The sequence below is a fragment of the Akebia trifoliata genome, chromosome 6 (assembly GCF_017979445.1).
Source record: "Akebia trifoliata isolate Shusen 1 chromosome 6, ASM1797944v1, whole genome shotgun sequence".
Taxonomy (NCBI): Eukaryota; Viridiplantae; Streptophyta; class Magnoliopsida; order Ranunculales; family Lardizabalaceae; genus Akebia; species Akebia trifoliata.
The window spans coordinates 19,803,122-19,821,065 of NC_141380.1; the positions used below are offsets into that span (position 1 = coordinate 19,803,122).

Sequence of the window (17,944 nt, forward strand, 5' to 3'; positions counted from 1 at the left end):
CCAACACAACTCTTCTGAAAATCCATTGAGTGAGATGATTTGTCCAAGTAATCTCGGTGTCATTTGTGAACAAGAAAGACACGCCATAGCTGGGATTTGCCATTTTCTTGGAGTATTTTCCTTACTTTCTCTGTTTCTTTTTGTTTACAAATCTGTAAATAAATAATTCTGTCTTGTTCAAGATAACAAGCTCAATCGTCCAAGTCATCTGGGCATCGTTCACGGACGAGGCAAGAATCCAGAATTTAAAACCATGTCATTGATCACATTTTAAATTTCAGAATTCGGTAGCCATCCATTTTCGAAGCCATTGAATTGATTTAAGAAAAAGGACTTTTACTTTCGATTTGGGGGCCAGGCCTAATTATTTTGCATGAAATTCAAAATATTACTATCTTATGTTTCAACAAGAAAGAAATATTTTTTTTACAGTTGAATCATTGAAGTTTCTACAGTAAATGAATAATTTATTTTTATTGCAAAAGTATAATAAGAAAAAGAAAAAGAAGAGAAACTAGAAAATGTGATTAATATATGATTTTTTACAATCAGAAAATCCATGTGAGGTTCTGAGGAAGAACCAAGGTCCAACCAATTTTGCGACTTAAATGGACCACAAGTACTTCACATTCCTAGTAAGAAGTTTTCGGTCTCAACATAACATTTTCAATAGGAAGAAAAGAAACCTACAAACATGTATCCAAGATAAAGGAAAATGACTGCCAATCATTAAGAAGGGAACGCAGGGCTTCTGAGAAAATGCCAAGGTCCAGATCCTGTCCCTATCCTGCAATCATGGAATTTGTGAGCAGTCAATAATTGAAACCTGAATTCATGATATAGGCACTTTTTTTGGTTTGTCAATCAATGATCCATTACATTTCTTCTATGCTAACTGAGTTCTTCAAAAAAATTCCCCACTTTTATTGGCAAGGCACACTAGGAAAATGGGTGCCAAGTAAGCAAAGGGGCTGCAATGCATCATATGACATGAAGGTGGTGGTTCCCTGGCTTGTGAGGCACCATTTTCCTGATGCATTGTGCCATCAAAAGTTTTCTCATCTTCTTCCTCTTTGAGTTCATTTAGTGAGTAGAAGATAAACTGATGTTTAAGCAACATTAAGGAAGATGCCAAAAAAATAATAAACTTCAGTACGAGTACTGCTCCATCGGGAATTTTTCGTAATTTCATTGATATTATCTAAAACCCTAGTTACGTTTTCAAGGGGGTTTATATTTCTCTTCATTCGGTGAAAGGGTGTAATCTGTCTGTAATAAAGAATCAGTGTGAATCCGTGGACATACCTCAATTTTGAGGGAACACGTAAAATCAGTGTTACTATATGTTATTTCAACTTCATTTATTTTCTTTCTTTAATGTTCTTGGATTAATTTCTCTACACTAGTTTTAAGTGACCTTACCTCCAAAAGCCAGCAAACATGCGGAGACTCATATAAATGGTGAGAGCTACCCAGATTCCAATAAAACCATGACTGCTTGAGAGGATAAACAAGCACAAGATACTCATGATGGCCACCAAAACCTGAAGAACAATGAAGCTTCATTAGAAAAACAGTTTAAGAAATAGACAAAAAGGGAAAGAGGAGGACTACTATTCTTTTTTAAGGCTAGTCGACTTGCCATGGAGTAGGCAGAATATGCAAAATCAGATGCTCCAAAGTTGACACCATCAAAAACAAAAGCCAAGGAGTTGATTGGTTGAGTAGCTGCTACAAACTGATGAACCAAGGAAACAATTTTAGTAGAAGAATTACTTTGAATGAAATAAACAAAAATTGCTCATCTCCGTTTTTTAGGGACAAGAAGATATACCGGGATGCCTATACTTATGAGGTGCAGAACATTCACGTCCTTTGTGAATAATACTGACCCAAATGTCAAACCAATTCCAAGAAGAAACGAAAGTACCAAACCAAGAACCAAACCCAGCTGCATAATTGATCCATTCACACAACATTTAGAAGAAATTATAACAATCAAGGGAATAAATGTGAGATTTTTCTATTCAAATGTGAAGTACCTGCAATACCCGGGATGCCGTGGCTGTTGCCTTCTCATTATCCTTTTCAGCGAATGCGCTCGCCAGTATTGCCTGAAACAGTTCGAAATCATTTAATTTTTCTAAAAAAGTTTGAAGCGAAGACATTCTCTGGATGCAGGTTTTTTGTGATAGGGCTATCCATATCCTAAATGTGCTGTATGAAAGGTATTAAATTTCAATTTCTATGTCTATTTTGATCATCCTAGAAATGGAAATATTTTGTAAAAATATTCAGACCAGTGTGGAAAACAATACAATTGTCAAGGAAATGATATAAATATTATGCAATGATGGAAATTTTTATTAAAAGTGTGGGAAAGAAAAAATCAAACATGGAAACACACTCATAAGTCATCAAACTACAATAAACAAACAATATGAATAGTGGAAAAGAAGATTGGTAGTGTTTCACTACACGTTGGCGTAAGTATCTAAGAGTCCGGCATCCAAAACAACTATATTCCTCATGGAAATAAGAATGATAATGTCACAATAATATTTTAGTATGTAAATCGCTTCATTAAATGAACATACTATTTTGTACTACATTCTTACATTATTATAATCTGAAATAAATATATTCTCACATTATCATACATATTTATTTATTTTTATCTTTTAAATACGTATGAATAAGTTTCTAATAAATGTAATTAATTAAAACATGGATGATAGTATGTGCACATTTACATGAATATTTCGATCGAAATTTACTATTTATCAAAATATTTTCACTGAAATATTGCATTTTTATACCTAAAGTTTGATGATTTTGGTTGAAATTCAATATTCATCAAAATATTTCACGAAAGGAATTGTGATTTCCATCATGTTATTTAAATTTTGTCTCTGACCTTGTGGAAATAGTAATATTTTGGCACGTTTCATGGAAATATGTCAAAATTTAATACTATAGCTATAAGTGAAAGACCACAACATATATATATATACTATTTATTGTGGTTCCAGCTATATTTATCCAATGAATTTTCATTTTCTGTATTATTCCAGGCCATTCACTGTTCCTTTGGCATCTTAATTAAAAATCACTTTTTGAAACTATCATCAAGGCATATTGAAATTTCAAAACAAATTCCTTTCAAATATACCTGAATATATGAGAGAAGAAATGTTAATTCCTACTCATGTTAGTCCCATTCAGAATAAAACATTTATTACCTGTCCAGCGACAGCTAAACCATCTGCAAGAAGAGATGTCGTCAGCCAAATCTGCAAGCAGATTTGAAATGCAGCCATGGAAGTTGATCCCTGACGTGCAGCCATCGATGCTGCTAAGGTCACACAGAATGTAACGGCTATTACTCGTGCCAGCAGTAGAGAACCTGAGATAAGTTGCAAAAACAAAGTAAGGCACGGGGCAAATGGGAATCAAAATGTCAACAAAAATTGTAAATTAAGATTCTTTACAAAGATATCAGATTGGAAACACAGCATTATATTTGTGCAGGGTTCTAATGTCTGCATCTCAACACTTACGTTACCCTATGCCACATCAGTTAGGAATCCAAAAGTTTATCAATGACATTTTCCATAAACTTTCCTAGCTTCTAGAATTGTTTGTAGTAACGTAACCATCTTTCTCAAGTTTCTGAGGACTTGTGAAGAACAATGATTCTTTTGGTGTTGATGCGAGCATGTTCAGCTCAACAGTTTACATTTCTGTAGATGGTGAAAAACGATCATAGCATGAACAACATGCAAGTTCTTAGACACCGCATTTCAAAACTAGAAAGGAAGATAAAAAAGCTGGCCTACAAAGAGCATATAACCCTAGGAGCTGAAATTTCTGTTTCTATTGCTAGGTTGGCTAATTGGTACTTGGAACGACCAGAGCCCATGGAGGTCGATGAATGTTGGAAGAATTATGCACAAGTAGATTTTTGAGAAGAGATTCAAGATTTGCAAACCAAGGAGGAAATTTTGTTGTAAATGCATAGCTTTTTTTGTGTGAGTTTGCATTTGCATGGGGGGCAAAATTAGTGATGTTAACTTCCAGCACTCAATTCTTTATTTGAGTAGCTGGATACCATAGAAGGATTTAAGTTTTGAATCCTTTATCTAGGTTTCCATTATCCTTATTAATTCTCACTTATACATTAGAGTGCATTTAGAAAGATAATAAGGTCAGATGTGGTGCAACATTTTGGAACCATTTAATAATGTAGATGGATCGAAAAGCATCCTTCTCTAGGCTATGCCCCCTACTTCACATCCAAAAGGGTAATTGGATTATGTTGTTATGAGCCAAAAAACATGAGCCTGTTATGCAATACAGATTGTTGGCTGAAATTCTTGGTTGGTAAGCCCTAGGTTCTCACAACTGTATGGGGTAAATACTCTCATGAAGACTCTCAGACTTTTCAGCGTTGTTGGCTTGAAAATTTTTGGTTGAACATATTGGATAATGCAACAGGTATAAAGCTTTTGTGCCACCTTCTGTTATCTAACATCCTGAAAACTTCATAAGTTTTTATAAGCATATTTCAAGCTCAAAAATTTAATCTCTCTTAAAGATTTAATTTCCCAATTTTCTGGAGTAGTACTCATTTAAAAAAGAATCGTTTACAATCACATTGATTGTCACCCAAATAAAAGTAAATGTATAACAATGTCAACTACTACTGAATTTTTCGTCAAAGTGGAATTCCATAGTCAAAACCTGAACATAAGGTAAATAGTTAATGGTAGGACATTTTACTGATTGAGGAATTAAATACCCTACCGTTTTTAAGAAATCGACTAAATTGCAGATCATTGATACTCGGAGGTAAGAGTTCGATTTTTTTCATTAATCTCCATAACAGTATTACTGAAATTAGGTACCTGAAAAGGACCAAAAGTTATGTGAGGGACGCTGGTGCTAGATGCCTGAAAATATTAAGGTTTCTTACGCATGTAATATCTGTAACCATATAAAATATATTAGAAAAACTGTAAAACAGAAAGCAATAATAACACAAATCAGGTTTAACTTACTGAGAAATTATATGCGCAATGGCTGCACCACTCACACCCCAACCGAAAACGAACATAAGAATTGGGTCTAAAATGATATTTGTTATATCCCCTGCCACTAAATTAAATCGAATAAAAAATTATACGAGAGTTAGATGCATTTTAAATTGTATAACACAAAAAGTTAAGGGTTTATGTTTCATAGAGAAGAATGTTGGAGCAATCAAGAAATAATATGCTCACAGAATAAATGTAGCAGAGATGGGGATGCTCAGATGGAAGATTTGAAAGACTAGTAACTTGAAATAAAATCAGAAATGAGGACATATAGGAAAATAAGTAGCACAATAGAAAGAAAAAAATTCAAATAAACTAAGACAATTTGGGCCTGTTCAATGAAGACCAATCATGAAATAAATGAGGAGTGTGTAGGTTAAAGGTTGAAATGAAGGCCAAAACAGGATTCATGTGATACCCCAAATAGTTGGCTGAGGCTTTCTTGATTTGACTCATTGATTGATCAAATATATATATATATATATATAGGGTGTCATTTAGAGGCCCTAAAGAGAGCCAAACATCGTGCCAAACATTTTTTCAATGTATGGGTTAGAAGTTTTGGAATGGGCAGATTTTTGGTGAGGAGATCATTCTCACCAAAAATCAGCCCATTCTGAAACTTCCAACACCATCAAAAGTGGTTTACAAAAAACTTCAACTTGTAAACTAGGTTTAGAAGTTTCAGAATGAGCTGATTTTTGGTGAGGATGATCTCTTCACCATAGAGATCATCCTCACAAAAATCAGCCCATTCCGAAACTTCTAACCCATACATTGAAAAAATGTTTGGCACAATGTTTGGCTCTCTTTAGGGCCTCCGAACGCTTCCTATATATATATATATATATATATATATTTGATAACATAGGGTATCCCACATCTCTTATGAGATATGGACTAATCCCCATTGTTGCACACCCCGACCCCATAGAAGTTTTCCCGACATGCGATTGATAAAATATATTACACACAACTCAAGAAAATAGTTTTCTACTATCCAATCACATGGGATTTTGAACCACAATATTTTCAGGATCCATAAGTGAAAAAAATGTAGGGTCAGATGGTGCTATATTGACCTCCATGGCTATGGTATAAAAAAGATGAATAAAAAATAGCAAAAACACAACAAAGTTTTCTGACCTCTCCTTACCAGTAGCATATAAAGGAGTCTTTGTGTCCTTAAAACCTCGAAATATTCCTTGTGTAGCCAAAGAGAGAAGAATTGCAGGAGCACCAAGCGATCTCAATGTCAAGTACTGCCGTGCTGGGGTTAGCATCGGGGAATCCTATTTAAACAAAAATGTCCGGCTGTTACTTATGAGGTAATGAAAAGAAGTATATACATGCAACACAAAGAAATAGAATACGTTCACTTCCAAATTTATCAGATCATGCCAGTAATGTATCTATGCCTTCACGTATGCAAATATAAGGAATCAAAATGCACTCCATTCCAAAGTCAAAAGGCCATTCCCCTAGTCAGACAAACAAACCTAGCACCCTGTTGTTTTGGAGCTCCCCAAATTCAAACCTTGTCATTCTAGCTTTCTCAAATCAACCCTAAACTCTACTGTTCTAGCTTTCTGATCCAACCCAAAACCCTGAAAACTTCCCCAAAAATAAACAAGTGTTTTGAAAAGCTCTGCAAGGAGAAGGGATTCCTGCTGTTAAAGCGAGGAGATCACTTTTCACTTCTGAGGTACCGCATCACTTCAGTCCCATCTCTTGACCTTGGGAGGTTCCAGGTAGACCAAACATTTTCCTTCATACTTTTGTTTTTCATTAAAATTTTAGTTAGGATTTTGCATTATTAATCTGGAATGGTAAATAGGCTCCAGTCAGTAATGCTTTGGTGCCCTGCACCATCTAACTAGCCTGGGGAAGGGGCTATCAACCAGACATAGTGAGCCCAAGAAACACAAAGATGTCCCATGAAATTAATAACCAAATTTTCTGTTAACATATATTGTAAACTGAGTGTGTCCAATCAACCCAGAACTCATATGAGCCTATTAGCTAAAAATAGTACTACAAAAGTATTGTAGAAACTCATCCGCAGTACAAGGAAAGAAGTTGAATCATTTCCTACTGGAATAAAATAAATCACAGATCCTAATTGAAATGCTAAGATCCTCTTACATAGAAGATAAACAAAGCCCACACTAAATCGAACAATCCATGTTCTGGGACCAAGGAAATTTTTTAAGTGTTATTCTCATGACCATACGAACACACTATACATGCAAGATCCACCCATGTAAGTAGCACACCTCATATAATCATGATCAATGGAAAATGACTGTTCAGACCACAAATGCCTAAAACTCCTCCCATGTACTTGAGACTCAGAAAAATTGTATATCCATGTTCGTGTAAAATACTGCTATTATAGCATTTCTATTTAAAAGTCATAAGGAAAAAAAATCATTTTGGACATCCTAGTTAGGAAGCAAAGAGAAGAAATAACTAAAAGCCTCTTTAGTATAGCTAATAAAGGCACTTACAGATTTCACACCCATTAATTCCAAGATAGGTTTTGCCCCCAAAATGAGGAAGATGGCTTGGAGAAGGCCAAGCACTCCACCAATAATCAATGCTGACGATGCAGATGGAATATGTCTTTTCTCATGATCTTGCTTGAACATCTTGGATTGTCCTCCAATACCGCATGACAACTTCTGAACGGTCCTATCCGAATCTGATTGAGATTTATGGGAGAAAATTTGTATGAGAATTTAACTCAATTATTTCAGTAATTGGACTAATACATGCATCCGTTTGACAGAACAGCATAGCTAATATTAACATACCAACTTCAGTAATCAACACTTTCATCTCACTGTTTTTAGGAAAAGCTTTTTCCAGGTTATCACTTTGTTGATCTTCAATGTTCACTCTACCGACAGTATCTTCCTCCGCAACAAAAGAAGTTGTGATACTGACGAGAGGAAATATGGCAATCCTTGATACTTGATTAAACACAGCAATAGCAACTCCTACGGCAGCAAGCTCCACTGGACCTATAATAGGAAACATATATCACAATATATAAAGTACTTTTTAGAACATTTAGCTCAATGATCAATATTTTTATTCAAAAGAAGCTGTCATAGATCCACATCGACTCTTCAGTGGAGGACAATCGTAGCTTCCCTTGCCTGTCAAAGCCATTTGTGAGCCAAAAGTTCCATCAAAGGTTTATTTCTTCATTTGGTCTGCGGCCATTGATAAGATTCTCAGCATGGACAATATTATGTTCACTGGGGTACCATTTGTCAATTTTATATATATATTTGTGCAAGTCAAGTGGAGAATCAACTGATCACATTTTAATTCATTGCCCTTTTGCAAGGGTAGTCTGGGCCCATTTTCTCTCTTTATAATTCATTGGTGTTTTCCATTTTCAATCTCAGCTCTATTTCAATGTTGGAACCTTAAAACAAACTCCTTCAATAATAAAAAATCCTTTTGTCCATAACCCCTTCTGCTATTTGTTGAGGTATTTGGGTGGAGCAGAATTGTAGGATCTTTGACGGAAAGGAACATCCCCTGCACGAGGTTCTCACGTTAATTTTTGGATCAATCTTGTCCTACAGTAGGTAATTTTTGTAGAATTTAGGGGAGTCTTTTTTGAGGACTTTTTGTTCAGATGGGATTTATTTAGTGATTTATGAGAGTCGTGTAGTTGTGTAGTTGTGTAGTTGTTTGTTTTGCTTTTGCTTAGTCCTCTTTCTTTGTATAGCCAGATGGTCATCTTGCCCTCCTTTTTTCTTCATTAAAAAATTTCTACTTATCGAAAAAAAAAAATAGATCACGAACAGACAATAGCATGTTCTTGTCGACAGTTTCAATTTGGAGAGCAAGTCAAGATCATGATCTCATCATTGATTTTTTTTCATGTTTCCTGCAATTGAAGACATGGGTTGCAAAGAGAATCGAGTAACTATATATGGCTATAAGGAAGAAAGCAGAAATTGAGATGGCATTTTTATATTTCAATGTTTATTTTCTTTGGAAAAAAGAAAAAAAAAAGCACCTAGCCCACACCAAAGAGGTCTGTTGTGTTCTTGGAGACCTTTTTCTTTCTACACAATATAAGCATGGGAGATTATAGTCTTATATATCCTTCTTGTATTGATTCAAACATCCTCATCCTGTTAGGATACTCCCCTTAATATAATTGTACATAAACAGAGAAGTAATTTAATTCCAATATTAAGCAAAACAGCAATAAGAAAATAAGAGCAGACTCAATTTGTATCTTCTCCTTAGATAAGCATGGATTCTAGGGAGGGGAGGATTCTCAACCTAACTAGTATCATGTTCAGCATTCGATTTCAGATATACAAAGAGAGTGACTAACCTATACGCCCAATGAATGCTGTGTCAATTAGAGAAGCAATGGGATCGGCTGTTAAAGCCAGTGCTGCAGGAAATGCAATACGTGCTATCTCCAAGCCCAGCTCATCCTTCTTGAAAACATGCCTGGCCATAACAAGCAGTGAAATATATATAAGTAAAAAAAAAAAAAAACTGAAAAATGAAGCAAACTCAAAGAAATTAGAAACAAACAGCAGGGATATAAATCTTCTATGCCTTGTTCCTTCCAAGGGTGTCAATGGGTACCAAGGAACACAAGTACCAAATGTACCCAGAACTGATTAGTTGGTCTTGGGTCCATCTTTGTGGACCTAATGATTTTCCAGTTCAGCTATGGGTTGCCCATCTTAGGAACGCAATAAGAATCAGGTACCCGGCAGGAATGGAGTATCCAAAAGTAAATGTACTTTAGCTAAAATTAGAATCTAAAGAGAATGAGGAATCTTTATTTCTATTTTTTTGTACTCTCTTTACATAATGTCTCCATTCCTTCTCAATTTCAACTACAAATAAAGACTCCATATCCAAATATTTTAAAGTTTTATTCTTAAAAGTTTGATTAGCTTGAAGAAACCATTGTTTCTGTCAACTATCAAGTGAGGAATTACAGATTAAGGTTATTTTTCTCATTCAAAAATAATTGTCTATCATATCGGGTACCTGCCTATTGATATTTGTTGGGTTGGTTTTGGTTCCAATTATACCACAAACCGAAACCATAATCAATAAGAACTTGGGACCGATGTTTTATTTAGGTTTTCCCTGTCAACACCCCTACTTTAGCCTATTTTGTATCAGATACATGAATCCGATGAGATGAAGATTAAAGACGATATCAAGTAGCATTTCAAGACCAATTTTCTGTCACAACATAAGTAATTTTACCATAGGAAAATGGTTTGTACTCAGTGTTAAAGCCCATGGTCCTGACTCATCCCTGAAAACCTACGTACAAGGAGAGGGTTGCCCCCACTTTATACATCACATATCCCAAGAGTACCAAGGCGATGTGGGACTATGTTAACACTCCCCCTCAACGCCAAGCTGGAGACACTCGGCTCGCCCCCTCAACGCAGGGCTGGAGATACTAACCCGCTCTGGTACCATGTTAAAGCCCATGGGCCTAACTCATCCTTGAAAACCGGCACACAAGTAGAGGGTTGCCCCTGCACATCCCAAGAGTACCCAGGCGATATGGAATTATGCCAACACTCAGGTCTCTACTATTAAATATATTCAATACTTCAATATCCATATGGAACAACTCCTAATCATGGAAAAAAAAAATTTGTGTTACATGGAACCAAAGAAAATTGTACCTTGCATCCTTGAAGAAAACATGATACGGAATCTTCCTCTTCTTTCCTAACATATTCATATCATCTGCCTCATCCATAGTTGAATTGATTGAATCACCTCTATCTCTATGTGAACATTACAACTTTGTGGTTTATTGTCAAATCAAGCTCCATACCCTGCCAAAATTTAACCATAATTTAGCTATAATCAATCAATCAATCAATCAACAAAAACAAGGAATTCCCAGAACCAGGCTTAGATTGATTTTCCTCAGTTGGTTGATATGCTGCAATCCAACTTTCAGGTCATGGGTTCAAGTCCAACTTACCCATAAAAATAAACACAGAAAAGAAATATGCCCAGAACGAGGTTCAGCAACCACTAGAACAAAATTCAACAAAAGGGCAAATATGATCAAGTTTCTCAAAAAAACAAGAAAAAAAAAATAGCGTAGAATTGCAAGAAATGAGTATAAAATCAACCAGACAGTAATCCTGGTATGCTTAAAAATGAAATTACAATTAGTTCAAAATTAGCAAACCTTTCTCAGCTTAGGAAACCCACAAGTCCATTAGAAAGATTAGTCATGAGCCTCTAATTCAAGGTCCAGATAATAAAACCCAAATGGTCTCTCCGCTTCCTTGAATCCAAGAAACTAAGACCAAAGCAGGAATAGAGAGAGAGAGAGAGGGGGGCTTGAATGTTTGATATGCCCGTCCTGAGTTGTATTGGTTTGTACGTTGAATGTCTGATATGCCCGTCCCAGTTCATCCCCAGATGACACTTAAATACACACAAAAAATAATGATTTTCGAATTAAAAGTATTCACTTGGTCAATACTCGACTGACGTGGTACGGACATCGAATGTAGATGGTTTTACTCGAGATGCACAACTGCACATCGTTTATCAGAATGTGCAGTTACGTATTCCTATGAAAAAATCTATGGCTACAAGTTCAAAAAATCAGCACTCCAAACAATTGTGAGTCCCACATAATTCTCAAGAAGTCTTCAAAATAAGTGTTGATATTCCAGTTAGAAAGTCTTGACTCAGTCAATACTCAAGCTGACATGGTACGGACATCAAATCATAGATCATTTTCTCGAGATACACAACTACACATCTTTTATGAGGATTATATTTGTGTATCTCAAGGAAAAAGATTTATGAGTCATTTATGTCACCTCCCTCCTCGTGCCAGTGTGGTACTTGTCAAAATCATTCCACGCTCAAATTAAAGAGGTAAACGAATATTCTAAAGAACTGGTTAGACTTCTCACCAAAAGATCATTTCTTATATGCTCACTGTGCTATTTATGGATTCTCTTTGCGAATCAAGATTTTCTCATATTTCGAGTGGTGATCTTGGGGAATCTCTCGATTCTATGGATCCATAAACGGAAAAATGATATTTTAGATTGGTTGTACTATACTGTAGAGATCTCTTCTGAGATATCTAGGATTGACATGCGCATACCGAGATTTCAATTATTCTATAATCAAATCTGTCTTGTTTGGCAAACTAGATCTCATTCAGTGTTGTGTTGCCCTTCTAGCCAGATTAGGGAGATCTCTTAACCAATTGGACACTTGTACGGCTCAGATAATTGCGAAATTATTTTCCTTTACAAATATCTTTTTATTAATTATATATTTTATTTATTTTAATTATTTTTTGTTTAAGATATAATTTTTTTATTTATATTAATTATATATTTTTTTAAGATATAAAATTTCTTTGCTAATCAAGAATAAAATTAGGTTTGTTCAACAAACATAGCCTATCCAATGCGCCCAAAACTACCTAACTCGAACTAACCCGACTTTAGAATCTCAAGTTCAAATTGAACTAGGGTTACTTAATGAGTTCAAGCTCAACGCTCTAAAGTTGAACTCAGATTGAGGGCTTTACCATTGGAGTGAGCCTTGGTATACCCTTCGAGCAACCTAGGTTGCAACCCAAGTTTCAATTATTTGTCCAGAAGGCATTTCAATTGGATCCATAAAATATAATTCTTAACCTTATTCTTCATTAACGTAAATAATTTTTGTGTTTTTCATTTTTTTTAAAATCCAATATATGTGTATCATTGAATAGGATAATGATGAATTGCATTTGTTCCTTACATGTGTTTAAAATTGAGAATTGTTTAACGATTAACTAAGGCAGGATCCAACGCAGCCCCAGATGTGTGCTACCTAAGGAATTCATCTACTCTGCTCAGCATAGGATTTCTGAGTCGAGTTGAGTATTTGACCAATGCTAGGGAGAGAGGGGCATATCATGACAGAATAATATGACAAATTGTCATGTTATCTTTGAGTTCAAATTGGGAAGATATCCCAAAAATCTCTAGGGCGATCTTTCTTAAAGGGAGAATTTTCAATTATATAGGGACTTTTTATTAATGGACTTAAGGATTTAGAAGGGGGATAAATCCAAATCCCCTTAAATAAGGAAAGGGGGTGATGTAACAAAATGAACAATTAAAGAAAGTACATGACTTATAAATAGAAAAGAAAACCTTGAGAGAGAGGACTTTTGACTAGGTGATCAATTTTATTAGCGATTATTTTCTGCAACTTCAATTCTAACTTAATCTCGGATGGTGTTTGAAAGATACCATATCGGAGCCCTAACGTGTTCATGAAGAATGAGAGCCTAGCATAGGAGAGATTTGAGTTGCTCCGGGTAAGCCAAGAAAAATAGCTCTACAATTATAATTATATTTAATATATTATTAAGGATTGGACCGGGTCAGGCTATCTGCTTCATGCCTTCAACCTAGATTTAACGGCCTTGTAAATGATGAGTAACATCTTTACATTGGTAAGATTAGGATGAAGGCCTTACTAAATTTTTATTTTTAGTTAGGTCAAATCATATTGGCTTGGCTAACAATGATATGAAATAACCTAATGTCCGAACCAATTCGATCTAAAAAAGATGAAAAATTGGATTTTTGGATCGGATTTGGATGTACCCCAATCCGTTTCGAAAAATATTTGATCCAAACATATTTAATATTTTTTGTTCTTAACTTCATATAAATACATATACATAAAACATTTAGTCTTATTGGTTTCCATCTATATTTGTAGTTGAAAAATAGATTTTTAAAAAATTTATATGATTTTATATATATTTTTAAATGTTGAACGTTGATTATTTGAAAATAAGACATGTATTCGGACGGATTGGATCGAATTGGTTTCGGATTAAGGAAGAAATGAAACAAATTGGATTTTGTTCGCACATTCATTAATTCGATCGAATCAGATCAGGTACATGATTAAAATATTTCAAACCGATATTGGAGTGGTACTAATTTAGTACCAAATGATCCGTTGCCAGCCCAATAGGCCCAATTGATGATTCCACTTGTTGTAATTTTTTTTGCCAAAAGACATCTTAGAGGCCTCTTGAAAAAAGAAAAAAAGAAAAAAACTTAACAATTAAAATCATTGAGATCTGCAATCCAAATCACCGATCTTAGCAATTAAAATCTTTGAAATTGAACTTTGATCCATTCTTCGGTATCGACATATTGTAATTATCAAGAGCAACAATTATAAATCGTCGATCATATTATGTTTGAACATAAAAGGTTTGAATGATCGATTTTGTTGATTAAAATAATTCATTTTGATGATTTGAATTTGATGTTTTTTAAGGGTGATACAATTTACTTACTGGGTTGTTAAGCTACCACTCAAGAGTCAGGGTGCTTTTATAAAGAAGATCCTGTCATGGAGTCCGTGTAGTAAGTTTCCTAGAAAGTGTCAAAAATTTCCTGGGTTGCTCTGTTTGACCAAGACTAATGAAAGATGGCTGCTTGTTTAAAGTGACAAGATAGCTCTACTACCCGAAGAGGGTCAGAAATAGCTCTCCACCACTCAACACAAAGTGTGGTTCACTTCATTGAATTTTATTCGTCCCTACATTGAAAAATTCATCCCTACATTGAATTTTATTCGTCCCTACTTGGCCCAACGTAAATTGTTTGGTTCTTTGATGCTTTAATGAGCGGTTTTCCATTTGAAATGTATAGTCATTGTCATTGGCTGACCCTAATTAAGTAGTCCAACCCAAGTAAAGAACCCTCAACCCAAGTTCAAATTAATCTGACCATCGGACTAAGCTCACTAACCCAATCTCAACCTGAACTTAATGTTTAAAAATCAGATTGAATTCGGGTTAGCCCAAGTTAGATAGTTTTGGATGATTTGATCAAATTGGACTTGTTGAATAACCCTAATTTCATTTTGATTGACAAATAAATTTAATTTAAATATATATATATATATATATATATATATATATATATATATAACATAAAAAAATAAAATCACTAATAAATAAAATTACATATACAACCTTCATTTAATTTAGAAAAATTTAAACAAATCATACTAAACCAAAGTCCATATTAATAATATCCAATTGTCTACCAGTCATAATAATAAGATGGAATAAAAAAATCTATAATTAATAAAAAAACAATTGTATATATATATATATATAACATCGGATTCAACTTGCCTGAACCCTCAATTTGAATTGAGGATATATTCTAACCCAAGCTCAACTCATCTTCTACATAATTTATCCTAGGTTTTTGCCTTTAATCAAGTTGAGCTGGGGTTGAATTCAGGCCAGCCCGTCAAAGTTGCAGCCCTACTTTCAACTGACTAGGTGAAAAATAAAAAAATGCTTTTATTAATTTTTTGAAGATGAGAATATCATAAACTTATGAAATATTGATTTGAAGTTGAGAAATGTAGACTATTCATTTGATTGTTATCTTAGGTCAATTTTTTTATTTTTATTTTTGTATAATGAAAATATACATTTGAGTAAACAGATTGTTTTTAAAAGAACGTCAATATAAGTTGGATAGTCCAAAATATTGTTCATATGAAAGCTAAAATTTTATCAAACCCCAAAACCTTATCTGGACAGATTGAAGGCCCAATAGCGGCTTAGGAGTGGAATGGGATCTTTAGAGTAAGCTCCTCTGATCCAGATCGTTAACCGCCCTATTTTCTTGCCCGGGACATTTCTTAGATATTAATTTGATCTTAAATCTTACGGAGTATCCAGACTCTTGTAATTCTTCTAATAGTTCCATAATTAAAACTCGACTCTACTTAGATATTCATTGAGTTGTCTCAACTCGATTACTCAAATTCAACAAAATATTAAATAATATAAAACACAGTAAAATCAATAGAAACACCAGATTAGATATTATTAGGCCAAACACAGTAAACCTTTTTCTACTATATAAAGATAGCCACGGAATTCAACTTGCAAAGCCAATATGTACTTTTATGAAAATAAAATTAACGGGCCATTTGATATGATGATGAAGACGATGATTTTCATAAATGTCAAAAAATAAAAATAAAGGGAGCGAATGACGTTGATGATGATTTTCATTAATGTTCAAAACCAAAAGGACCATGATATGATGATACAAAGCATGATATTGAAGGGCTAAATGTAAATGAAGGATTTAAACATACCTTTGTTCTATCTATCAGACTGATAAGGGGTCAAAAAGCTCTTTCTGCTTCTGTACCTTTCGCTCGATGAAGATTCAAAATGGTTGATACTTAATTAAGTTTTTTAAGTTCGTTGAGTCATCGTCCCACTCTTGACACTCAAAATAAAGTTTTTATTTTTTAAAAAAAGGTAGGATTCCACTATCCATCTCAATTACAACCTTTATTCTGTCCCTTTCTTCCAATGGGCTCTAACTTAAGGCCACAAAGAAAAGATGGGGATTTCAAATCTCTAGTGGGTCAGTGGTCCACATGTTTAATACTTTAGTGAACTGAGCCCAATAGGCCTCACCCCATGTACTGATGGATACTTTCGAGATCGAGACACTTGGGACAGTTTTATAACTCGTTAAAGATGGACAAAGCTGGGCGAGTCATCTAAGTCGTGTGAAAGAGAAAGTTATTGTGAATTGCCTATTACATTGTCTTGTTCAGATCCGAGATCACTCACCAATACTTTGAAAATCTTGACGGAGTTAATGAATTTAGTTTTCAAATCATTTAAATGTTTATGATCTATACAAAATAAGATTTTGTGTTTGATTCGCATCTATAATCCAACTTACAATAGAAAATAATAATTATACAAAATATTTTTATAAAAAATTCAACTAATTTAAAGCGTTTGACTTGTCCAAAACAAGATGACTTGGAAGAGTGAGGGCAAGACTAGATGAGATAACGAGTTTGGAATTGTTGGTTTAGATGTGTTGAATAATAGTATCAATGTTTACAGTTCATTAAATCCCATCACTTATCTTAAGAAAATTTGGTACAAGGAAAAATTTGGTATTTTGGCAAGGAAAAGGAATTTGTTATGGTTTGGATAACCAAAAGAGAGTTGGTTATAATTTCGGTAAACTACGCTCCCGTATAGAAGACAACCTTTAAAATATCCAAAGATCTTTGAGAGATATAGCACTATAAAATAGAAAGGAAGCTAAGGAAACCTTTAAGAGGTCTAGGGATATTTAAGAAATTCAAACTAAGGAGAGCAAGGAAGCTATGATTGGTTTTTATAAGATCCAAATATTTTTAAGAGATCTGAACTATAAAAGTGGATAAAAAGGAAGCTAGGACGACCTTGAAGAGGTTCAAAGATCTTTGAGAGATCTGAAACTACAAAATTGAAGGGAAGTTAAGGTGGCCTTTAAGAAGTTCAGAGATCAAAACTAAGAAGAGTAAGGAAGCCACGATTGATCTTTAAAATATTTGAACAACAAAAGAAGATAAAAGAGAACGTAGGGTTGGTCTTTAAGAGACCCAAAGATTTTTAAAGGATCTGAAATTGAAGGAGTAAGAAAGAAAAAGTAAGGTTTGACCTTTAAGAGGTGGAAGGATCTTCGAGAGATCCAAAACTACAAAGTATGAAATAAAATCTAAGGTTTAACCTTTAAGAGGCAGAATGATCTTTGAGCTATCCAAAACTACATATCACAAAAGAGAATCTAAGGTTTGATCTTTAAGATGCTGAATGATCTTTAAGAGATCCGATGCTATGAGTGTGTCAATAAAACTACGATTGACCTTTAAAAGGTCGAGGATATTTTAAAAATCCTTACTATAATGTAAGAAGGAAACCTAAAGTTTGA

General features: G+C 34.3%; 1 protein-coding gene across 3 annotated transcripts; it reads right to left on the reverse strand.

The window, feature by feature from the left end:
• Window positions 1–505: 505 nt before the first annotated feature.
• On the reverse strand, window positions 506–16,338 carry LOC147400373 (protein DETOXIFICATION 42-like). 3 transcript variants are annotated; one of them, XM_086446041.1, is made up of 15 exons: window positions 11,323–11,543; window positions 11,110–11,162; window positions 10,802–10,957; window positions 9,466–9,587; window positions 7,913–8,122; window positions 7,607–7,800; window positions 6,253–6,388; window positions 5,061–5,157; window positions 4,807–4,907; window positions 3,243–3,406; window positions 2,043–2,114; window positions 1,835–1,951; window positions 1,643–1,738; window positions 1,423–1,544; window positions 506–787 (listed from the first exon to the last, which is right to left on the reverse strand). In XM_086446041.1, the coding sequence occupies exons 3-15, from the start codon at window positions 10,876–10,878 to the stop codon at window positions 730–732; spliced, it is 1,566 nt and encodes a 521-aa protein (XP_086302167.1). In that variant the 5' UTR covers window positions 10,879–10,957; window positions 11,110–11,162; window positions 11,323–11,543; the 3' UTR covers window positions 506–729. The 3 variants fall into 3 exon arrangements, with proteins under 3 accessions (XP_086302167.1, XP_086302168.1, XP_086302166.1); XM_086446042.1 differs by lacking the exons at window positions 11,110–11,162; window positions 11,323–11,543 and adding an exon at window positions 16,314–16,338; XM_086446040.1 differs by lacking the exon at window positions 11,110–11,162.
• Between the last annotated feature and the right edge of the window lie 1,606 nt (window positions 16,339–17,944).